This window comes from Crassostrea angulata, chromosome 6 (assembly GCF_025612915.1).
Source record: "Crassostrea angulata isolate pt1a10 chromosome 6, ASM2561291v2, whole genome shotgun sequence".
In the NCBI taxonomy this organism is placed as follows: Eukaryota; Metazoa; Mollusca; class Bivalvia; order Ostreida; family Ostreidae; genus Magallana; species Magallana angulata.
Genome location: NC_069116.1, coordinates 52,821,778 through 52,847,065, shown reverse-complemented (window position 1 = coordinate 52,847,065; position 25,288 = coordinate 52,821,778). Strand labels below are relative to the sequence as shown.

At 35.9% G+C, this 25,288-nt stretch overlaps 2 protein-coding genes across 4 annotated transcripts; both read left to right on the top strand.

The window, feature by feature from the left end:
• Window positions 1–1,432: 1,432 nt before the first annotated feature.
• On the top strand, window positions 1,433–22,961 carry LOC128190610 (citron Rho-interacting kinase-like). 3 transcript variants are annotated; one of them, XM_052862729.1, is made up of 50 exons: window positions 1,433–1,515; window positions 1,620–1,830; window positions 2,618–2,793; window positions 3,252–3,400; window positions 3,487–3,582; window positions 3,726–3,819; window positions 3,922–4,134; window positions 4,258–4,411; window positions 4,619–4,787; window positions 4,960–5,230; window positions 5,511–5,638; window positions 5,788–5,950; window positions 6,074–6,199; window positions 6,418–6,525; window positions 6,716–6,790; window positions 6,937–7,020; window positions 7,558–7,683; window positions 7,857–7,937; window positions 8,239–8,355; window positions 8,819–8,949; window positions 9,087–9,702; window positions 9,820–10,026; window positions 10,170–10,418; window positions 10,509–10,625; window positions 10,826–10,935; window positions 11,283–11,366; window positions 11,466–11,601; window positions 11,875–11,979; window positions 12,207–12,347; window positions 12,824–12,937; window positions 13,750–13,909; window positions 14,176–14,454; window positions 14,689–14,866; window positions 15,001–15,237; window positions 15,389–15,497; window positions 15,591–15,671; window positions 15,857–16,001; window positions 16,331–16,563; window positions 17,024–17,132; window positions 17,256–17,387; window positions 17,519–17,599; window positions 17,940–18,021; window positions 18,283–18,438; window positions 18,872–19,002; window positions 20,466–20,655; window positions 21,036–21,276; window positions 21,674–21,780; window positions 21,886–22,100; window positions 22,192–22,280; window positions 22,797–22,961. In XM_052862729.1, exons 2-50 carry the CDS (start codon window positions 1,629–1,631, stop codon window positions 22,959–22,961), a joined length of 7,662 nt encoding a protein of 2,553 aa, XP_052718689.1. In that variant the 5' UTR covers window positions 1,433–1,515; window positions 1,620–1,628. The 3 variants fall into 3 exon arrangements, with proteins under 3 accessions (XP_052718689.1, XP_052718687.1, XP_052718688.1); XM_052862727.1 differs by lacking the exons at window positions 20,466–20,655; window positions 21,036–21,276; window positions 21,674–21,780; ... (1 more) ...; window positions 22,192–22,280; window positions 22,797–22,961 and having other exon boundaries at window positions 8,840–8,949; window positions 18,872–19,777; XM_052862728.1 differs by lacking the exons at window positions 12,824–12,937; window positions 20,466–20,655; window positions 21,036–21,276; ... (2 more) ...; window positions 22,192–22,280; window positions 22,797–22,961 and having other exon boundaries at window positions 18,872–19,777.
• Window positions 22,962–23,550: 589 nt separating this feature from the next.
• On the top strand, window positions 23,551–25,270 carry LOC128187602 (putative phospholipase B-like 2). The gene is made up of 4 exons (XM_052858015.1): window positions 23,551–23,627; window positions 24,119–24,271; window positions 24,487–24,679; window positions 25,076–25,270. The coding sequence occupies exons 1-4, from the start codon at window positions 23,551–23,553 to the stop codon at window positions 25,268–25,270; spliced, it is 618 nt and encodes a 205-aa protein (XP_052713975.1).
• Window positions 25,271–25,288: the final 18 nt, after the last annotated feature.

Genomic DNA, 25,288 nt, shown 5'->3' with positions numbered 1-25,288 from the left:
AGAGCTAGCGCACTTTAAGAGGGAAAACGAAATAAATATGAAAAAAAAACCATATCCATTTGTAGCTGCAGAACTTTAGTTTCACGGAAAATCTCTCATTAATATCTTTGAAACAGGTGTTCCCCAGGGATCTGTAATCAAATTGATTATGTACACTTTGTATGTCTTCTGTATTTAATATGTATATGTTCACATGTATAACCCACAGGGGCCAAGCCCGTTTTAACATTAATTTCTTTATTTATGGTTACATTGAAATTAATGTTAAAACGGGCTTGGCCCCTGTGGTATAACCTATGAGATATTTGTCTCTTGGAATAAAGAACTTTAACTTGAACCTAGTTGGGCCTTTATAGGCTTTTCCTAATTTATGTAAATGATGTTCCGGGAAAAGTATTGTCACTGTGCACACTTTTGTAGATAAGAAAAGAATTTCTGTTGTCATTTGGATGTTGAAGATGAGTATCACTTTATTTAAAGAAAAATGCTTGCTGTATATAGGAAACTATACATCAAAAAATGTTTTTTTTATAAACCAAATATGTATATAAACTGTTACAATTATTGTCAACGGAAAATACTACTGAATTAAGTAATCTAGTAAAATACCTCCAGAGAGCAGAAACACCCAGATTTGTTTGTAATATATAAATAGATATACTTTGATGCATTTAATACGTGTAATGCTACATATTATTTCTTTTATTGTATTTGTATTATGTATTTTTGTATCTGATGAACCATTTGGCTTAAGGCAAAATAAACTATAAACACAATTTTGAAAGCATTTTGGCTATAGTTGAACAATTTATAATTGGTTTTTGTTTTCCATCAAATTAGAGTAAAACTGTGGTGTTTCAAAAGATTGTGCATTTCGATTTAGAGTTTTTATTAAAGATAAAGCGCTATATAAATGTTAATATTATATTTTGACCCCGTTCACTTTTAATTAAATTTATCCCGTACAAATAAACTCAATGAATTTCAATTGTACCTATTATATGCTCGTATTCAGGTTGCTATTAGATCTACATGTATAGTCGCTATGACATTAATTAAAAGCATACCGTATGTAAATTGAAAAGAATTACTGTTTTCTCACTATTGTCAACACGGCATGGTGCCTGAATCTGTGGATTCACGCCTCCATGCAACAACTTATGACGCCTACTCCAATTAAAGTTACGTCATTATCACCAATTAAATTGCTCGATTGTTTAATTACGCTGAATAGCTCACGGTGTAGTAAGTTGAAGACATCTTATCTAGTTCAATAACTTCAAATTTGCCGTGGTAAAAATGTAACTTAAAGATAAATTTCTTTCTCCTTAAGTCTTTGGTTGTGTTGATTAAAACCTAATTAATGAGCATGAAGCTATGCCATTACGCTCGGGTTCGGTAATCTCTTTTCTTTTATATTATCATAGAGGGCGCTTTATATTTTAAACCATGGCGCATATTTTGAAAGCGAGAAGGAAATCAATATAGTTTTTATAGTCCATAGATTATTATAAGGTATGATACCACGTTTAATGAACCATAATTCAATCATTTATTTGATATTTTAACTGAAAATTGTAATCTATCATACTGATAGTTTTTTTGCATTTGTATCAAAGGTGAGAAAAATGGCAAGCAAGCTGGAAAGTATCGAGAAGCGAATCGAAGTTTTAAACGATTTGGTGGCCGGATCAGTGCTCACGGATGATCTTTTAACATCGTTGACTACTAGAGATGGACTTCTAGATGCATTGTTTGTGTTATATGAAGAGTGCAGTCACGAGTACCTCATCACAAAAAACAAACATGTAGCAGCTTTTGTCAGGAAATGTAAGAATGCACAATTATTGTGTTTTATATATTGCTATACCATGTTTACACTTGAATTTCTTTGTTTTAAAAAATGATGTCCATGTTCAAAATGTTATTTGTATTGTCCATGTCATGATCACGATGTTTTATTCAAATTGAAGTTTTGAACAGTATCAAAATTGTGGTTCATTTAATCAAATTTTTGGATTTTCATTAAGTTTATTTTAGAGAAAGTGTGTATTAGCCTCCACACTCCTAGCTCCTACTAAAACTGGCTAATGGATTAAAAATTCACATCAGTTGGTGGAGTAAAACTTCTTTTTTTAACGGAATATTTGAGTTTGAGCCTAGTTGTTCTCATTCCCCTAATCCGCCAATCTTTCATGTAATGTTTCAAATGCAAAAATGTAAAAATTTAGATTTTTACTCTCCTATCTCTTAAACACAACACTTTGCTTTAAATTCTAGAGTATCATGTGATGCATTTACTCTGATAACGTACAATTTGGATTTAACTTAACAGGATTTTTAAAAAAGCCATCTTAAACATAGTTAACTGTTTTAAAAGATAAAATAAGATAGAGGTCAGATTTTTTTTTCTATTGTGAAATGGCATCAGTCTCTGCAGGTACCGCTTGTAGAGGTGAGGCAAGTTAGAATTCAACAAAATTGTAGGCTACATGTAGACACTGTCATTGAAATGTTAATCTGTAAGTGCTGTTTTTATGGATAACAATATGCATACTGTGTCCCTTTTAAAAGATAACAAAATCCCTTTAATTATTTTCTTTCTTTTTTTTTCTAGATGCCTCAACAATTGCTGAAGTAAAAAAGTTAAGAATCAGTATGGCTGATTTTGAGGTTAAAGATGTCATTGGGCGAGGACATTTTGGTGAAGTGCAAGTAGTGAGAGAAAAGGCATCAGGAACAGTGTATGCATTGAAAACACTTCACAAGCATGAAACACTAGCACAACATGAGGTATGTCAATTAATGGCTTTGTATTGAAATACATGTTTAAAAAAATATTTTGATGTGAAAACCATAAATGGAATATTCTAATGTATGTAAAATTACTGAGAATTATTTTCCAGGACTGTTTGCTTTAATTTTATGCTGTCCAAAGGTTAATTATACGTTCAACATCACCATGCTTTGACACTCAGAGTGTACTGTAGATTATGGTGTTAGATAAACTGCCAAATGCCAATAAAAAAACCAAAATTCTTTTTTGAATGAATTATTTTTTACCAGTTTCTTTTTACTAAAAATCATTAACTACAATATGTTACTACAATACTAACAGTATTTGTATCAACATAAATGAAAAAACAAATCATTTGTTTGTTTTATGAATTTTCTCCATATTTTTCATTTTCTTATAAAGAGTCAATGAATCTTTCTTTATATGCTTTATTCATTTATTGCATTTTTCTCAGATCACCTTCTTTGAGGAGGAGCGAGACATCATGGCTCTGTCTAACAGTCCATGGATCACCAAACTTCACTACGCCTTCCAGGACTCTCTCAATCTGTACCTAGTGATGGAGTTCCATGCGGGAGGTGACCTCCTCTCACTCCTATCCAGGTACAAATCAAAATTAAACAAAAATGAATCATTGGACAGAGCCTAAGCCCTTGACTTGTTAATCTTTTATTGACTTTGAATTTTAGATATGATGACATCTTTGAAGAGTCCATGGCCAAGTTTTATATTGCTGAGATGACACAAGCCATCCGTGCTCTGCATTGTATGGGCTATGTACACAGGTGAGTGGAATGAAGGAAACTAAGCTAACCATGCTAAAAATACCTATACTGTGAAGTTCTGTTTTATATTGAAGTTATAGGACAAAAATCTTCTATAAATTTGGATCATTTTTATGTGTATTCATTACAACTTTTGTTTGTAGAGACATAAAGCCAGAAAATATTCTAATCGACATTAAAGGTCACATAAAGCTGGCAGACTTTGGTTCTGCAGCCAAACTATCACCGGACATGCTGGTAAGTGCCTCACTACTCAAATGGATTGTAAATTGATTGAAAGATAAATGTGTCTGTCACAAGTTATTTTAATATGTACATCACATTCATGTTTTTTTATAGGTGTCTTTTAGGATGCCTGTAGGAACCCCAGATTATGTGTCTCCAGAGCTTCTCACCTCCATTAACAATAAGCAGATAGTCAGTAATTATGGAGTGGAGGTAGACTGGTGGTCCCTGGGAATCTGCATGTATGAAATGCTGTATGGGAAAACCCCCTTTACTGATGAGAACGGATCACTTATCAATACCTACTCCAAGATTATGAATTTTAAGGTTATTTACATGTATTATAAAAAATTGTTTCATTGCATTATTCAGTGTGCATGGTTGTCGTTAACTTTAAATGCACATAGTTACTATGTTAGCCATACTAATTTTCATAAGAATTTTTTTCAGAAATGTTTAAGTTTCCCCGAATCTCAGCGTGTGTCTGAGTCGGCCATTAGTCTGGTGAAGGGTCTGTTGACAGAAAAATCATCAAGACTGACATATGATGGGATCGTCGCTCATTCCTTCTTTTCTGATCTTGATATAGAGAATTTAAAACAAGGTCAGTTACTTGTTAAAGTGAAGTGTATGTATTCAACATTTTCTCTATAGTATATGCCATAAATTTGAAGCTAGGTTTACAAGTGTACTATTACCTGTAAGTGATGTGAATGAAGAATTTGTGACAATGATTTATGTTGAATGTGTGGATTGATTGTCAAAAGAAATGCATGGGTGTTCATTTGCACAATTTACTTCTAACTTTCAGTGAAGCCTCCTTTTGTGCCCCACCTTTCTAGTTTGGATGACACTTCTAATTTTGAAGAGTTTGAGAAAAAACGGTATCAACCATGTTTTGATGACTTTAACACAAGCAAAGAGTTCTCTGGAAAAGACTTGCCCTTTGTTGGGTTCACTTACACTAGGCCACAAAACAGGTAATGTTGTATATATTAAAATGGTCTTTTTTACTGCATCATAGTTTACCAATTTTAAAGAAGTTTTAGAAGAAGAGAATGGAAGATTCAAGTACATGTAAATGCTTGAGTGAAAAAAATGATGACTTACATTTATAAATAAATGTTCTTGATTTGATTTTTTTGTTTTAAGTGAAGAGGACAAGGATTCGGAATTATCACCAGAAAGTGACACTTCGTCTGAAGAGTCGGTAGAGTGTCGCAATGTTGAGGTGAAATTAACGGTGAAAATTAACGAGCTTCAGAGCAAGAACCATCAGCTGGAGGAGTCAGAGTGTTCGTTCCGGTCAGAGATGGAGAGACTCCAGCTGAAGGCCCAGGAGAAGGATGAGGAGGTGCGCAGAATGGCAGCGGAGAGAGACAGCATGGAGAGGGAGCTTCAGGATGTACTGACCCAGAAACAGGTGATTATTGTAACAGGAAGGGGATCGGTGATGGTAAAATGGGAAGCTCAGTTTGGTGAGGAGGGGGCTTGCTGGTTTACGCACAAATTTTTGAAGTAGTAGGTCATTTATGGGACTGTTTAAAAAAATGGAAATACAGAGGAACAGTTGAAAAATCGGGATTTTTCACTTCTATCAATGTTTCTAAAAAGTGAAAAGACACTGATTTATAATCGAACATTTATAATGAAGTTTGTATTGTTTTTGTATTTTAGCTCGTGTGATTTTTTTTTAACTGTAGGTTTTAGCTGCTCAGCTTGATAAAACCTCAGCAGAGAATGAACAGCTGGAGCTTCATGCCATGAAGAACTTCAATGAAATCCTAGAGATGAGGAAAGAGGCCCAGGCAATTGAAGAGGAAATACTAAGGTAAAGAGTAGTCTCTTTATTACTGCTGTGCATCAGACTTATGAATTTACAATAAATATGATTTTACATCTAAAATTAAGGGTGCATTGCATTTCCTGGTAAATTTGGATCAATTCATTTTTTGTAAATATGCTGTAATGTACATATAGGTGTCAAGTTGAAGAATTGCAAGAGGTGGCTGCAGAACTTGAACGAGAAAAAGAGAACCTCCTGCGTAAAGTGTCACAGCGAGACAAGCAGATAGATTCCCTCAAAGAACAGGCCTCGACCAATCAAAAACAATTAGCAGAACTCCAAAATCGCCTGGCAAAGGTATGGGCAGTTTCTGATCAATTAAAAAGTGTGTTATTTATAGTACAAAGATACATTAAGCTTGACACAGTAAACACATACTTGTAAATCTTAATTATATATTGTAACTATGTAATTAATCAGGCCAGAAGGAAATCCCGAGGTGATCAGAAGAGAGACTTGGCCTTGCTGGAATCTCAGTCTAATGCTTGGAGAGAGCAAATCTCAGAGAAAACCACAGAAATTCAGGAGAAAGATAAAAGAATCCAAGTATGTCCAATTTTATCTCAATGGGCCCTGCTTAAATTAGTATTTACCAGTCTGTAAATATGAAAATGTTGTCGATTCTTCTCTGAATGAACACATACTTGTACAATGTAAATAAAAATTTACAGTTACCATTTCATGCATAATTGAGTCTGAGTTTTGTAAATTAAACCTCATATTTGAACCTTTTCTTTATGTATGAATTTATTTCAAAATTGTAGGAACTAGAGGATATGTTGGAGGCTTATGAACAACAGGAGAAAGACTTCATGGAGAGAGAGCAGGTGCTCCTCAACAAACTACAGTCAGCTCCCTCTAAGGAAAAACTGGTAGGCTGTCACTTAACTATCAGTGGTAGAAGATTTGTCAGTTGCTAGAAAGTTAACAATTGATTTTGTTTGAGTGTACTGATTTTCAAGTGTGGAGGATCAAATTTGAAATTTGAATTGTTACTTTTTTCCTTGGCTTAACAAGTAGATAAATTTTGTGTTACCAAAGTTTCCTGCAATTACTTTACAGGATATCAAGGTCATGCTCACGACCAGTAAATCACCAGGGAAGAAGGAGATTGAAAGCAAACTCAAGAAAATACAGGTATGTTGACCTACAAATATCCACCATGTTAATACCCTTGTGCCTGCATGTTTTACTGACCCCGTTTTATACAGTGCCTTATGTGTACAGTTGTTGAGTTTAAAGTCTCTGTTTCAAAGATTCCCTCTGTATTTTTTCTGTTGTAGGAGCTAGAGGATTTACTGGAGAAGTATGAAGCCGACTCCCAGGCCTGGCAAGAGGAGGAGGACCAGTACAAAGAAATGATCGAGGTCAGTCAGTTAGCCAGTCAGTCAGTTAGCCAGTCAGTCAGTCGAGATCTCACAAAGTCACAGCATTGCCACATGTGACATGCTTCACATGATGTCGTTGGTATATGTTACAAACATAATGTGATGTCATTGTCGCAATATCAGATGGTGTTTCCAGTATTCTAACTTAGAATACTGAAAACGCCGAGTGATATTGCTTGTGATTTTGGGACAATTTTCTTTAAAGTACTTAAAGTTTCAATTTCTAACACAAGTATTTTAAATGAAATGTACAGATTTTTACAAAATTTTGAATTTTCAATTTTGAAGCAACCATTCCTAGTATTATTTACAATGACTAATAAATAGAAAATCTGAAAGATACTACATGTAGTAATTTAGTGACATTCAATGAAAACCATTTAGCATTTCCTTCTTTTATCAGACTTTGAAAGCATTGGTGTAGATGTCTGCTGAATTAGCAGGCAGTAGGATTGTTGTGCAGCTAACAGAAATCTCTAAAATATGTAAATAACTTATATTTGAGTTTTTATACAGAGTTTAAGTGGAGAGGTCGCGACCTTGAAGCATCAATCCCGTCTTTCTGTCAAGGCCAAGGAAAACTTTTTGGAGCAGATCAAGCTTCATCAGGAGGAGATTAGCAAACAGAAACAGAAAATCAGGGTAAGGTCAGAGTTTAAATAGCACAACTCTGTGTGAATACAGATAGGGAAAAGACTGTGCACAGATACTGATTAAATCGAAATATTGTATTATCTTGTTTAATACTGTAAATAAAGTTAACATGGATTTTATTGTGTTTATTCAAGATTTTAACCAAAAAAATGTTTTTACAGGATTTACAAGAACATGTCAGTGCTTATTTAGAGGGACAGAAAAAGGACTCTAGAGAGATCTCACTGGAAAAACATGTCAAGGTCAGTTCATGGGGCCAACTCTGTCATGTTCAGTTCCCTAGAGATCTTACTCTAGAGGAGGTGCCCATCCTTAGTTTCTATCTCGTAGTCTGTGCTACATAAATCTTCTCTAGATGATGTGTGTTGGTTTATAAGACTTTGAATGTTCTCTCTTAAATGAATAAAGTACATTGATCTTTCTACATGAATATAGAATAAAGTGAAAGATTTTCAAAATTTATTGGAGCCAAGAAAGAAAAAAATTTGGATAATAATATAGATGCATTCTGTGACATTTTTGTCTTGTTACATGTTCACACAGGAGCTTGAGATTGAAGTGGAGATGCTGAGGGATGATAAGAGGAAACTGATGAAGGACAAACTGTCTGTGCAGACTGAGCTAGATGATCTCAAATGTAAACAAATGGACAACGAAAGGGTAGGGTTGTGTAGGATTGATTAAGTGTTAGATATATTTATAAACTGATATAAGTAAATATTTCTTTAAGCTTTTTTTATTACAAGATTTGTTTATACAGTTTTGAATTTTTAATATTTCATATTTCAATGTCTTTCATTTACTTTTAACTCTTGCTATCTCCTTTGCTTGAATTAAAGATGTTCTTTTTTTATTGTTGTGTTGTTATAATTTCCTCTCTATTATTTCATAGTTACTGTATGTAGTACAAGTGTATGCTAGTTGTAGTTCTCTACACTTTATGATTTCTCTTCACAGCATTCTTTATTTCCACTCACTGTTTTAACTTTGATTGTTGTGACATGTGAGCTAACCCTGTTTAGTACAGCTTTAGCCTTTTCCTTTCCTATATTACTGCTTGTAGTACACTCTTGTGCATGGGTGTAGGCTTTCATCCCTTCCTTCTTGCTGTGTTCAATAATAGGTGAATGATCAAATTATACAGAAAATCAACCGCTTGACTTCCAAACTGGAGAGAACGGAGAGACAGTTGAATGCCAGTAGGGATCGAGAGATAGAGGTGCGCCTCAAAGCCAGAGACGCCCAGGAAGTAAGGTACGAAAAAAGTCTATCCCAACACAACTTGTTATAGGTTTTGACATACATGTATTACAGTTGTATGCCTGCGTTGACAATGTCTTTCTTTAGAGCTTTTTTTAATGTGAAAAGATTTTTTTTACTGTATATTGTAGGGATAGGTTGCAAGAGGAAAATATGAAAGCAGAGAGAAAAGAGAATGAAGAGCTAAAAACAAAGCTTGCTGCCTTAAATGCTGAAATAGAGCAGCTGAAATTGACTCCATCTAGAGACAATGAGGTAAAAGATCTCAGAAATACTTTAGAAACTAACACGCAGAAGGTTACCCAGCTACAGGAAAAGGTGGAGAAATTGACCAGTGAAAAGTTTGACTCTCTGAGAGAAATCCGTGAACTCAAACAGGAGAAAGAAAAACTAGAGGAATCCCTGAACAATAACAAGCGGGAGCTAGAGAAGGTGGAAAAGAATGTCAAAGACTTCACAGGACTCAAGGAGGAAAACTCTAGGCTTAAGGATGAGAAAGAGAGCCTGAAGTCCCAGCTGGCAGATCTAGAGAGTGAGAAACAGGTGAGCGAGGGGAAGCTGAAGCGGGAGTGTGAAGCAGTGAATGTCAAGCTACAGAGTGTGGAACAGGAGTTGGAGGAGCAGAAGATACTGTCAGCCAAACGCTGGAACAAGATCGAGGATGCTGAGGACTTGAGGCAGGAAAACAAGTTGTTACAAAGTAAAGCAGAGATACAGAAAAAGAAGACAGAAGAGCTTGAAATTAAGGTGTGTTATATGTGTAAAGAGGACTTTAGAGGAGTCTGTAATTGTAAAAACCATGATGTATATATACAGTATTATAGCCCCTGATCTTATTTTGTCAATTTGTCCTTTTATCTGTAGATCAAAGATTTAGAGAGCCAAATAACAGAAAGTAAGAAAAAGTTGGAAAAGATGACTAGCATAAAACAGGAGCTGGACACACTGAAATTAGCCAGAAGGTCATCAGAGGTCAAAATACAAGAGCTGCAACGGGAGCTATCAGAGAACCAGCAAAAAGCCTCCTACAACAAGAAGGACGTTCAACACTTGGAGGAGAAACTGCACAAAGTAAGCTTGTATGACAATCTATGGATTAAGTTCTGTTCTAAATGAAAACATGATGGTATCAAAAAAAGTGTTTTGACAAGTAGAAGTTAATACACTTTGTTTAGATATCATTGAATTTCTGAACTTTTGTTTGACTTTTTAAGGAGAAGGAGCAGACAAATGACAACATGTCGGAGCTGAAGCGAGAACTGCAGGAGTCTAACCTAGCATTGAGTGAGGCACGCTCCCTAGTGTCGGCCATGCAGCGCCAGGAACAGAGCATGAGGGACAAGTTTAACCAGGAGATCCGGGAGCTCCAGATGAAGCTCCACAAAGCCCAAGGTTCGCTCCACCTAGAGCATGATATGGGCACCGTGCTGATGGAAAAACAAAACCTCCAACTGAAGCTCATGGTATAAACAACTGTTCATTTCATAGGAGATAATGTAGAAATTTAGTCAGTTCAAGATCTTTGGATCTGATTTTGGGTTCGATTATTGTAGGAAACAGAGGAGCGGGTGGGTAACCTGTTAAAAGAGAAAGGGACTGCAGTTTTGGAGAAACAGAACATTGAGGAGAAACTGCTGCACAGCCAACAACAGTGTGAACTTGAAAAGAAGGTAAAGTGCACACAATAGAATATAATATTTGTCATCTCTAATTTGTATAAAATTTATAGAATGCACGCTTGCTCACATGTAAAAAAAAAAAAATGTTAGATTAAAAGACTTTTTTCTCTGAGATAGTACAATACTGGTAATTTACAAGTTAGCAGTATAAATGCTGTTTTGAGTATGAGTGTCTGATTGTTGTGATACAGAAAGCTGAGGTGATGAAGGGAGTGGTGACCGACTTGGAGGACCAGATTAAGGATTACGAGACGCTGATCGAGGAGTACGAAAAACAGCAGGCTGACTGGGAGGAAATCAAGTAAACATTCGACTGATTCATTATACATGTATCTTTTAATATGCAACAGTTTTCCCTCACATTAATGTGCCTGAGCTACTATTTGTTATTTCTGTATAAAATCAAGACTGGCTCAAGAGTTGACACCAGTACAGTGTAACAAGCATGTATAAAATTGCCCCCCTGATAAATGGGTCTACTCTTACAGTCTTACTACATTAACAAATTGACTGACTTTAATCAAATGAAAGATGTTCACTCACAATGTCACATTGCAATCACAGTAACTTAGTTCTTCACAAACATGTATGAGATTGTGTCATTTAGAAGGAATAGCTGCATAATCAACATCTTTCTATTTCAAATAGGAAAAAGTTTGAGTCTGCAGTCGATGAAAGAGAGTTAGAAATTGAAGGGACAGGTCAGAAGATGCTGGAGCTACAACAAGCAAAGTAAGGACGTATAACATTAATCACAAGCACAAGAAGTTCAGTGAAATATTATCAAAGGAACATAAGAAAAAGTAATTGAATAACTTCATTGTTTTACAGACAAAATGCCAGTGAGAAATTGAATCAAGTGAAGAAAGAATATCAGGCTGAGAAGATGATACTGAAGTCTGAAATGGAAACTCTTAAGACGAGGGAGTGGGAGTCTCGGAAGGAGGCCGACAGGTGGAAGGCTCAGGTAGGAGGATACCTTAATGGCTCAATTATAAGATATAAGATACGGGATTTTGTATGTCTTCAAAGTTATATTGTGTTAAAACATGTCACTGATTGGATTGTGACACCAGTATATATTTTTTCAATTTAAGGCACATCACAATTAAAATCTGTGTATTTATACATGTATCATTTTTGAAATACTGTGTGTACGTTAAAGTTGCACATGTTGTTTGAGTTAGAAGTAAAGATGAAAGATGATTTTGTTATGAAGGATTATAACTTTACATTGCAGGTGACAGAACTTGAGAGTAAAGTTTCAAAATGTCAAATGATGCTGGAGTCACAAATGAAGAACATGGATGCTGACAGTGGAGAAAAGAATAGACTGAAAGAAGAGGTAAGGAAAACCAGGTCTCCAAATGACTCTGTCTGTAGATGATCTTCATTGTATTCTCATTTGAGTTTTCAATTTCTTGAATGGTTTTACTTGCAAAAAATTTTCAAAGGACCAAAAATAAAAACAGAATTTGATATACCATGAACTGATTCGTCGTCTGTAGATTTCTGGTTTATGTTTGTAACGGTCTGTGTTAGTTTTAATGTTTTCAACTGTGTGGTCCACAGATATCTAGCAAGATCACGGAGATCCAGGAGCTGAGATCCAAGAACCTGAAGCTGAAGCAGAGCCTGGGGGAGGCCATGGACAAGTTCGAGATGATCTTCGGAGAGAAGGTGGACCTTGAGAACTTTGCGGAGGCTCTACAAGTAAGTAGAGTGCACAAACTTTGACATCACTCTTGTAGCTTTATGTTAATCCCAGAATAGTTGAGCTGTAGTTGTATCAGTTGCATTTCATAGATACACAACGTAGGAAACATTTCAATGAATGATGTTCAATGTTATAATGTTACAATATCAGAACAGTGCCCCCAAAAATGCTTCCATTATATGTTGTTAAAACTCTTCATAGTATTTGTTGTGTATACATTTGCAACTTTGCAATGCAGCTCAATCCAATATACGGTTAATTCACAATTATCTACATGCTGCTTTGGTGTAAAGGTTTTGCTTTGCTTTTATCATCGTAAAATAAGAAAAACTTTATAACAAGGTCTAGATTGACCATGGGTTGAGATGAAGATTTTTCCCTTCCCTGCCTCGGTCAGAGGCGAAGGCTTGACGTATTTGTTAGTATGCAAGGATTGCTCTGTGGATTGGTTATCTTCCTTGTCATTTTGAAGGGGTTACACTTCCTGGAGAAGTACAAGTTTGAGAGCACGATTGGTCAGCAGATGAAGCTGATAGATTATCTCCAAGCTCTGTATGAGGACAACAATAGCAACAAAAAGAAGAAGGTAGACTCACCCTCACAGCCTGCCAACCCTGGTTGCCCAGCTCGGGCCTCTCATGTTGCTTGCGCTCTAGTTGCTGACACTTTTCAAACTTTGCACTTGATTTTTGTTGTTGTTTTTTTAATTTTTCAAACTGTATTCACAAGCATTACTCTCCTCTTGCTTTTACTGATATCTTCTTCTTTTTAGCATGCCTTTGTGATTTTAGAAATTAGAATCTTGTAGATTTTAGTTTGTTAATTCACCAACATCAATCTTTCTAACAGTAGCATGTCATTTTATTCATTGCTGTTTTGAAGCAATCTTATGATGCAATGGTAGCAGATTGACTAAACCAGTGCTTTTAAAGTCATAATCAACTGCCACCAGCCTGGGAATGAATGACATCTTAAACATCTTTTCATTTTTTTTCTCTAACTATTACATATACATGCATATAATTTACATGTTTGTGGCCATTTAGAAATGCTTTTTCAGAGAAATGCGAAATATTGACCTTTTTTTCAAAGATCCACATGCACAAATTAATAAAAAGTTTATTTTCAACACTGCTTGGTGCATGTTAAAGTTTTACTGATTTATATTTTCATTGTCTTGCATTCTAATTTTAAATTCTTATTTTTTCCATTGTTTAACAAAATAAACCCAGTTTACAAGGACAGGGCTCAAATGGGCAGATTGCCTGCTGCCCAATCCTATTATGTAATATTTTTTTTACATAATAAAATATTGTTTAAATATGATAGGATAATCGTGGGTAGATATTTTGAGGAAACATTCATGATATGTACATGGTATATTCTTGTAAATTTTAGTCGGCCAAAAAAGGCAGAAAGTCATTTAACTTTGGTAAGGTGCATTTCCCTGCCATGGAAGACTTGCAGAATTCCTTGGAGCTGGAGCGGAAGAGGAATGTGAAGCTGACAGAGCAGTTGGAAAGGATAAGGCAGGAAAACTACAGCCAAGCTCAGGAGTGTAAGATTCTGTTGTGATATAAGATTAGGCTGTTATCCTCAGTTCACTGTGATTTATTTTAGGGGTTCATTTGAAAACTGCACAAAGTATTATATTTTTAGTTTCAAAAAACTGCATAACAGTCAATTGAATTAGCAATTGTGAATCTCTGTACTTGACTTCCTTTTGTTTTTACATAGTTGAAAGTGTTTCGTGTGATGTTAAGACATACATGTACTTGTAGACACATGTAAACTTCCTTTGATTTGAATTTTTTGTGATTTTAGTGTTGCAGTTAAAAGGTCCATTGAAAGAGAAGGTGGAAAGTACACTGACTCCTCATGAGAAAGCAGCTGTGGCATGTCGGACTCCAATGAAAAGTGTTCCGAGTGCAATTCTTACCCCACGAGCCCAGCGGTACAACATAGAGACTCAAGAGATCCCACCCCTTAGGATGCACCACAACATTCCCCATCGGTTTGTCACGGGGCTAAACACTCGAGCTACGAAATGTGGAGTGTGTCTGGGAAGTGTTCCATTCGTCAAAAGAGCCTCAAAATGCCAAGGTAGGCCATGTCTACCATTTTCTGTTGATACAATCTGAATGACACTGTATTTCCGTATTTGAAAGAAGTTTTTGTAGTATGTATATATGCTAAAAGAACGATGAAAGAGAATAAAGAATTGTTTGAATTTACATGGCAATGCATTAATTTGATGTCTGAATATAGAACACTAGTATGCTGACATGACTCTCTAATTAGCAGTGATTAATTGCTGTACTCTTTGTTCCCATGCAGCCTGTCTAATGACCTGTCACATCAAATGTTCGTCTGAAGCGCCCTCTACCTGCGGCCTTCCTACGGACTACATCCACTACTTTACCTCCATAATGGGCAAGATTGAGCGCAACAGCAAGAACTTTACACTGGAGGACACCAATCAAATCAAGATAAAGGGATGGCTCAAAGTACCAAGGTATGTGGAGAACGTAGAGAGCGTGTTGAAATTTTGAATGAATAGATTATATATACAGTATATTGTTGGAAAAATTTAGTTGTGGAATAAATATAGTTTACATTATACATATCCTTGGCATTTCTTTTAACTAGGACAGGGAAACCTGGCTGGGAGAAGCGCTGGGGCAGTCTAGAGAACAACATCCTGTTGTTGTATCGGGAGGAGTCGGACGCCAACCCCATCGACACGTTTGACCTGAACCCTGCAGAGACAGATGTGACCGTCCATAGCGCCATCAGCAGTGCTGAGCTCCCTAATACTGCCAGCACAGACCTCCCCTATGTCCTGAAACTGGAGCATGAGCCCCTCACCACCTGCTGGCCCAGAAGGTGTGTTACTAGAATGTTTGACCTTGTTGTAGGGATAAACAATGCATTAATTCACAAGTTATTAATTTAAAGAACAAATATCAAAGTGTCAAATAAAATGTCCCTCTAAGTTTCATGAATTTGAGTGTTATCTTTTTATTTTACTTCACAGAGAATTGTACTTAATGGCTGTCACATTCCCTGACAAACAGAAGTGGGTGGCCTCCCTTGAAGCAGCAATCAAAAGTCTCCAGAGAGTGGATGCCACATTCAAGCGAACTGTAAGATATCATCACTTCTTATCACGAAGTCATCGTGGATTTGATTTAGAAATAAATAAGGTTAATATTTTCATGGAATTTTTTACCCACCAGAAATTGCAAGAATTCCGTGTCCTTGAGCTCAAGGGAGACAGGCGGCTGGAACTGAACTGTACTCTGATTGTCTCAAACCACGTAAGTCAGGTCTTTGTTATTAAACACTCACCATGTTATCTATCATTGTACATGAAACTTAAAGAGATTTTCTTGTTCAGGCATCCATTAGACCTGTTGTGTCCTAACTCCTAAACATTGGGTATTTAGTTTCAAGTTAGCTTCATATCTATGCATCTATTAGACCTGACTTATGATTTCTACAGATGCTGCTGCTGGGAGCGGATGAGGGTCTGTTTGCTGTCAACATCAGTAAGGGTCAGCACACACTGGTCACCAAGCTGGCGGGTCTGAAGAACATCCATCACATGGTCTACGCCTCAGGTCTGGGCTGGGTCATCTGTATCACAGGTCAGTGCACCCAGCAAAAATAAGTTCCTTTGCTTCAGACTTCAATGACTTTTTTTTATTAGATAAAATTTGTCAAGAGATTGTTGTCAATGTTTCTGTTGATGGCAGCTAGGAAATTGTAGACGGTAACGTGTTGGCCATAACATCTTTTCATTGTTTTTCTTTCTTCAATATATATTTTTACAAACAAACAAAACATATTACCATAGACAGTCAATTTCATTTATAAAAATGGTATGTCACTTGGGATAAAATGCAGTGTTTGTTATCTAATTTTTGTTAGCTGAAAAAAGTGTTTGTGAAATTAAAGACATTATTTATTATTTCAGGACAAGACCGCCATGTGGTTTATGTTCACCGAGAGGCCATTAAGGCCCGTTTGAATCAGGCCACCAGTGATGAGACGGAACACGTTCCTAATGACAAGATTCCGTCCCTGGTCGGGTGTACCGTGTTAGAGGTCAAGCGGGTGTACGAGAGCCTCTATCTGGTGGCTGGATTTGATGACAGAATCACCGTGATGAAATACAACACAGAACTCAAAGAATTCTGCATTAGAAAGGTCAGTATATGTACTATCACTGAAGGCATATGTGTATATATCTGTATATTGAACAATCTGATTGCTTGTATCTGCTATTTTTTAACTGGAATTGTCAGAGAGCACACATGTTCAAATTTTATATTTCAGTAATGCTACAGTGTATAACCTGCAGTATTAATTTAGGGAATTTTTAACACTTTCTTCTCTGTCCTTTTTACTTTGACATCATGTACATGTGTAATTATTTACAGGTTTACTTACTTTAACTTGCTTGAGTCTAATACATGTATAGCGAAAGTAAGAGAACAAAGGATAATGAACATTATCTTGCATTGTTTGTCTTACATGTGAATATTCTGTGTTATTCCTATACATGTACATGTATGACGTTATGGCATGTATGCCAGTGATCAGATATTAAATATTAATGAAATCTTTTACATGATTGTGTGTCATAAATAGTGTCATTTTTGTTTAGGAGCTCAAGACCCAGGAGCCATGCAGCTGTATCTGCCTGGCTGAGGACTTCGCTATTGTAGGTACTGAGAAGTTCTACAAGTTTAATCTGGAGCACCCCTCTCTCATAGGTAAGACCAACTGATTCATTCTCTCTCTCTCTCTCTCTCTCTCTCTCTCGTATATATAATTTTATTTAAAACTAAAGCATGCTTATAAGACTTCACTTTGTGCAATACTTCTATATTTTGTAGAGTTTGTTGATAAGAGAGATAACTCCCTTGCCTTTGCTGCCTTTGGAGCAGCTATCCATAACAGCTTTCCACTGGCAGTGGTCAATGTCACACCAGAGGGTCTGCCAATGGAATTTCTCCTCTGTTTTCATGGTAAGGAAACAAGATAACTCAGGGTATTGCTTTATAGATAAATTGGTTCGTACCATCATGATTGTATAATTTTCAGCACATGCCACATGCTGTATATTTTTTTTTACACTGCATGTATATCTTTTTTGCAGAGTATGGTTTCTTTGTTGACTGCAATGGAAAGAGAAGCCGACCAAAAGACATGAAATGGAGTTGCCTCCCTCTAGCCTTCGGTAAGCCAGTGGTTGAAAGCTCTTAATACTTGGTATTTCTGATTTATTATAAAACTGATACATGCCAGGGTTGTCTCTAAAAATTGATGTAGAAGGGAGAAATAAAAAAGTATAAGGGGATCTGGAGGTCTAGCTTATAGCTAGATTATGTTTGAAATGAAAAAATAGCTGGGTAATTACGTCACTTTAGGCGGGGAATTTCCCTGCCTCCCGGGTCTTAGAGATAACCCTGCATGCACATGCATTTTCAGAAATTTCTTCATCATTTGATAAGTCCTTGCAAATTTGAAATTGTTTCTGATAGATATGTGTACACAACTGCTTTATCTTTGTTCTGTAGCCTACAGTGAACCATTCCTCTATGTGGTGTACTTCAACAGTATTCAAGCCATCACAATTCCTGCCAACAAGATGCAAACAAGGTAATTACTGTGATATTTATTATACTTCCCTCAAATCATTTGAATGTCCTGTTGAAAGTTTAAAAGAAGAGGGGAAAATTTATACTGGGTATAAGTTAATGCTTTATAAAAGCTCCAAGTGACTGCATCAAATATTCGTAAGGCAGAAATTGTAAAAGATGTACCAGTAGCTCTGTTTTGATTATTTCTTATTAATAAGTTATGTAGCTATTGTCTTTAAGTGTTTTATCTATAGTGATGTTTTTTGTTGTTGTTTTCCAGGGGTAAGCAGACTTGTCTTGACCTATACTGCCCCCGTTTGCTGGGAAACTCCATGAAGACGGGCGGGGTATACATAGCTACAAACATGGGCAACAGTACACTGATGGTGTGTCTCCAAGGAAACGATGGTATCAGTGACAAGGAAAATGTGGCCAGGTAAGGATCCTGATTTCAATATAAAACAGTATCACAACAAGATAATAAACATGTATATTATATACAGTGGAATCACTTTTATTCATGGGGGTCAATGTTCGTCGGTAGCAAAAAAAATTCTGTTTCATGGGGGCGTAATTTTGTTGGTAGCAAGTTCAGGATGATTTTTATAAAAACTAAAAAAATACTTGTATATACATTCGTGGGGATGTAAATTCAAGGGCAAGGGTTACCCAAGAAAACAACAAACATTGGTCCCCCAAGAACAATGATGATTCCACAGTAATACTTATTCTGATAATGGAAAATGTGTATACACTTGTTCCTTCTGAATATACAAAATTTGATTGACAGTAGTGAACCATCTTTTGCACATTTTACAGCATATTTCTTTGTTCAGCTCATTTCAATACAACAGTACTTACTTTTGTAGTAAATCAGAGAGACAGAAATTTGCGAGTCCACGGAGAGGGATCCTGAAAGCTTCACAGCGTCACGACTCGATGACCTCAATCAGTAGTACCTCCAGTGCTGGCTCCAGTTATTCCACGTCTAGCTCATACACTGTCAACTCTGAACTTTAGGAATCCATTTCATACTTCCATAAACAGTATACCCAGTGCTGGATCCAACTACTCTACGTCTAGCTCGTACAGTGTCAACTCTGAATAGTAGGAATTCATGTTAAACTCTGAACTGTATGTTCAATATCTAACTTCCATCAACTGTTCCTCCAGACCAGTACTGGATCCGACTACTTCACATCTAGCTCTTACAGTGTTAAATCTGACCTTTAGGAGTCCATTTTATGCTTTCATCCGCACGTTTGTTCATGTACTATTACACCAATTGTTGACAACAACTTTTATACACAGATGATAGAGACATCAGTAGAACTAATATTCATATACAGGTAATGGATACCCAGGTTACCTACCGTCATCCAAGTCTTGTTTCTGTGCCATAGCTGAGGTTAATCCAGCTTTATGATTTCTAAAACACTTGCAGTATATTCATCCATACTTTTACTGTTATACTGACCTTAAAATGATTTTTAATATTGCAATGATGGAAGTTTGAAGTTTACTTCCCATGTAGAATGAATTATTGATTGTGTGGAAATTACACCTCTGAACTCTCAAACATAACAGTAAAATAGTCTGTCTTCAATAAATCATGTAAAAAGTATTTATTTTTATTTTCCTGTGCAATCTTTCTATTTTATCATGTAAATTTGATGATTAGAGACTATAGATTATTTGTTTTATGTATTTTCATACATATCTTATCAAAGTCAGGGTTGTTGTATCATTAACAATAAACATCATGTTATGCTATATAAAAAGTTGATTTTGTTTTTATTTTGTTCTCTTAACAATTGATTAAATTGTTTTGCCTCTATTAATATTACTGGGACTTAACGGGGGTTGATGGTTATACATCACCATTTAGCCAAAGGCACTCCGTGGATATGTTATAAGCCTGATTGGGCCAAGGGGAAATAATACCAGTACATTGTCTGGCAAGGATTTTACACATACGAGAAGATCTGCCATGACCTTAATCTTTGACTTTAAGCATAACTCAAGGCCAATGCACATTCTTCATCAGAAACGCTTTATGGGTGAAGTACAGGTACAGCCAAATTGGACCAAGGGCATATAGAAATGAGCTCTGAACCATTGATGTCAGACTTATAATCACTATCTGCAGAGTGGGGGACCTAACTATACAATAACATTTTATAGGATGTGTTAAACTTAATAACTTATTTGTTACGTTTAAATAAAAGCCCGAATTATTTTCCGTACGACTTACTTCGACTTTCGCTTTGTCAATCAGGTGATGGTGCACATGACAAATTTCCGTGTTCAGGAAAAACATTAGACCTATGACAGGTATTGATCTGTTTAATTTAGTAAATGGATAGATAAATGAAATATATTTACTTCATGTTATACCAAAAAGTACATCTAGGTATTTATAAAAACATGTTACTTGTTTTGTTTTTGACTTTAGATTTTCAGATCGAGTAAATATGACAGGTCTGTGTCTGTTGATTTGTGGTTTCTTGGGAATCGGTCTCGGAACGGTTCGTTCCCAGCAGACTGCTAGTGTGACATGGGACCAAAGCTCCAACAAGTTCTCATTGCACAAAGGGGTCGTTCAGGATTACGTGGCAATGGGAGCATTCAGAAATGAAATCAATTCAACTGGGTAAGGTACCATATGGCTATTGGTGGATGATATTGATTTAAAGACTAGTTCACGAACTTTGGAAAAGTTTATTATACTGAATAATTTAGAATTAAATTACACGTTTATTGCATGAATGTTCTGGAGATATACCCCAAAGGAAAACAATTTAAAGACTTATACAAGTTCACGAACTTTGAAAAAGTTTATAATACTGAATAATATAGAATTAAATTACATGTTTATTGCATGAATGTTCCGGAGATATACCCCAAAGGAAAACAATTTGTCCCAAAAGCATCGCATGAATGCAATTTTTCTGTCATTTTAAAAATTGTCTATGACATACTGACTTGCCTCTATTGCATGCATCTTAGTAATACTTAATATCAATTCTTTAGCTGGTCCTATCTGAATGTATCGACTGTCAAGAAGTTTCCCAATGAGGTACAAGCATACGCTGCAGGTATTGTGGAGGGGTACCTGACCAGAGAGCTCATTGACCTCACCTGGCAAAATACAGTTAAGGGCTACTGCGAGAAGCCCTACAACAAATACTGCACAGACTTGAGAGACTTCTTGCAGAAGAACATGGACTGGGTCAGAGCACAAAAAGACAGAGAGGAAGACTACTGGGGAATGGTATTTATTTCCAATGATTGCTTACAAACAAAATATATATAAGATATTAAGTTGTAATTGCTACCGTACATAGAGCTTTTATGAAACCAATGTGGGCATCTTCACATTAACGTGTATCACAAATCTAGCACAGTTTCAAATAGCTTTTATCAGACTTATAGTACAGAAAAAAAAGGGTATTGGTAGGGAGCTTGAGATAAGGATGTCTGTATACAGGTTCTTTGTCTGATTAAGTATATTCATTTATTGATATGATATTAGTAAACAGACTTTAACACAACACATTTTATAAAAGAATACTGTATAATTTGTATTCAGAGTTGTCCCTCTTATCATAAGGTCACTGTTCCTTAAATGATGTTATTATAATACTGACATGTTGACATTGCTACGTCAGGTGAGGGCATTCATGGTGCAGGTTGAAGGACTTGAGGCCGGGTATAAGTCTCAGCAAGCTGGAGAAATTCATGGAGCCTCAGGGAAGCTAGATCCGTTTGGAATGTAGTATGTACAGCTGAGTTCTCTTACTGTTTACTTGGTTTTTGACACAAATTTTTTGACACAGGTTGGAAGGTTTATTTAATTCAACTGATTTTTTTTAAATTGCAGCTTTTTACAGGTGAGTGGAGATGTAGAAGATTTGGAAGAGGCGCTGGGAAAGAAAGATGCTAAGCGAGTTCGAGGCTCAGGGTCATGTTCTGCCCTCATTAAACTGTTGCCTGGAAACAAAGATTTGTATGTCAGCCATGATACATGGAATACGTACCAGAGTATGATTAGAGTGTTGAAGAAATACAACTTCCCATATCAAATGAAGAAAGGAGGTGAGTGATTTATAATAAAGAGCTTATTGTTGTCAACTACTGATTGCTGGTAAAACTATGTATTATTCTAGCAACCAATATTTCCATAAAGGTACCATTCCCGGGCATACAATGACCTTTTCATCTTACCCAGGGACTCTGATGTCAGGAGATGACTACTACCTAATCAGCTCAGGACTGGTAGGTCTTATAGTAAAAGGAGATTGACTTTGTATTCTTTTAAATAAATGTGGCCTCATAATTGGAAACCAATGGTTGATAATGCGTTCATTCCTCTCTCCATCACTATGTGTGTGGTGAGAGGAACGATGCTTAATCAATTGTGGGTTTCCGACAATGATGAGGCTTTGAATGTACATGTAGATACATGCTCAACCTTGATAAGATAGTTTTCTGAATGGCCTACTACTATTTAACAGACAATCAGAAAGTAGATACTGACTTCCAACCATTTCATTTAATGATCAAAAGTTTTATCATTTTTTATAGCATAAACAGTGCACCATACATAATGTTGCAATTTGTAAATAAACCGTTGTTTACACATAATTCTAAAACTCCACGATTCATTTGACGTTTATATATGTAAAAACTAAAGATTGAATTCCTATAGAAAGTGTGATTTTTTTTTATCAAGTCAAGAAAATTTTCCTTAACTTTGATCAAACCCCTTTTAATTGTGTTTGCTATGACCAGGTTTCCTTGGAGACAACCATTGGTAATAGTAACCCCGCCCTCTGGTCCTCTGTAACGCCCACAAACTCTGTGATGGAGGGAATCAGGACCATGGTCAGTAACTACCTGGCTCGAGATGGAACCTCATGGGCACAGCTGTTTATACCATACAACAGTGGCACGTAAGATAGAAAACTTTAGTAGTATACAGACTAATAAAAGTATCCACGTGTATAGATACAGTAAACCAAGTATTGCAAGCAACAGATTTTGGACTACCTGACGTTTGCAGATATTTTCATCAAGTTCCAGTGTTCATTGTTTTATACTGTAAATTCCTAATTAAACATAAGGAATTAATATCCACGTAAAATCGCAAGAAGCCCATCTCGCGAATTATAAAATCTCGCTTTTAATTTTGGGACACATGTAAATAACATGAAACTAAGATTAAAATTCGGCATTCGCAATTTTATATTCTCGCTATTTGATGGTAAATCGTTCAATCGCAGAATTAAGTACCGGTACTAGCATAAAATAAGGAATCTACAGTAAAATAAATACAGGATGACCTGTTCATGGAAATAAATTATTCCTTTCTTATTTCTTAACCAGCAGTAAGTGAAATTATAGTTAATTTACAGTACATAGTAGATTTTTTAAATGTTTATGTACCACATATACATTCTGTGTATGTCACAGGTCTGACATATAAGTTAGGGAGATATCATATTTTTCTGAGAAACTTTTTATTTTCAGGTACAACAACCAGTGGATGGTGGTAGACTACAAACAGTTTGTGACGGGATCAGCCAACATGACCAAGCTTCTTCATATTGTGGAGCAAATTCCGTAGGTTGCACACTCTTACCTTATCCTTGTAAAAAATGCAATCCTGTAAAACAGTATGAAACTATTTATTGTTCCTTCATATCATTGGACAAACTTTTTGAGACAAAATGAGTTTAATAGAAATACCATTTGTCTTGAATTCCGGATCAACCTCAGTGTGTAATTTTATTAATTGTAATTTAAAGGGCTTCAATTTGTTTATAAGCATCATGGATTAATGTGGGTTGAATTAGATCTCCATATTCCAAGAAAGCCATCTCGTTGTTTTATTTTTCAAGGGGAATGATGGCTGCCGATGATAAGACTGATTTGATCTTGAAACAATCATACTGGCCCAGCTATAACATCCCGTAAGTTGTTTATCTCTTACGCATAAAATTACATAAAGTTCAAGCTTTCACATCCTGCAAATAGTCATACATCTTTTAAGTTGCTTATATTCCAAAGTGAAACGGATTTTATTAAGTGTTAAAATGTTCATTTGTTTGTAGGTATTTCCCTATAATTTTCAACAAAAGTGGTGGAAATGAGAACGTCAGGAAATATGGAGACTGGTTCTCTTACAACGGAAGTCCTCGAGCTAGAATCTTCAAGAGAGATAATACTAAGGTCACTGACCTTAAATCTATGATGAGCTTGATGAGGTCAGATATGTTCAGTTCTAGAATTAAATGATATTCACAGGGGCCAAGCCCGTTTTAACATTAATTTCAAGGGCTTGGCCCCAGTGAATGTTATTCACTAATTGATATTGGTTGATGATTTTCAATACATTAATCCCCTTTAAAGATTAACTTGGCTAAATTAAAACAATCATGTTATTATTAAAAATGCACAATGATTTTACACTTTATTTTAGGTATAATGATTTTACTCATGACCCATTATCTCGGTGCAACTGTACTCCGCCCTACAGTGGAGAAAATTCTATTTCTGCTCGCTGTGACCTGAACCCAGCCAATGGAACCTACCCGTTTGGAGCCCTGGGTCACAGATCACATGGTGGCACTGATATGAAGGTCACTACTTTGTACTCCATTTCACTCATTCAAGTGTGTACATGTACATCTACTTATAATGCCATAGTGTTTTCTTCACTTCAGAGTATAGCAATTTCTATCATAAATATTATGTCAATCAAGTGTACATACTGGTATGTACCTGTAAAGTTAAAGCTTTTTGTCTACTGCAATACTTACAGCAATTTCTATCATTTTTGGTTGGAGGTGACATAATTCTACGTTAGAATATACCCAGTTTATGATATAGATTCCTTCAATATAAATATGTATTATGAACGATACTTGTACCGGTAATTGCATGCATGCTATAATTAAACAGGTTTCTTGATTCTAATTTCGGTAAGTTCCCATTTTTTAATATGGGAAATAATGGTATAATTTAGTCTTTCATGGCTATTAACTTTGTGTTAAATCTTATATCTTTAGCTAACAAACAGCGCAATGTTCAAGGCGATGCAGTTTGTGGCCATCAGTGGACCTACATATGATCAGTTCGCTCCCTTCCAATGGAGCACGTCGGACTTCAAAGACAACACTCCACACATGGGACACCCAGATATGTTCAAATTCGACCCAGTTGTGTTTGACGGAACCACAGATTTCAAACCATTCCAGAGATAAAATAAAATATATAACTCA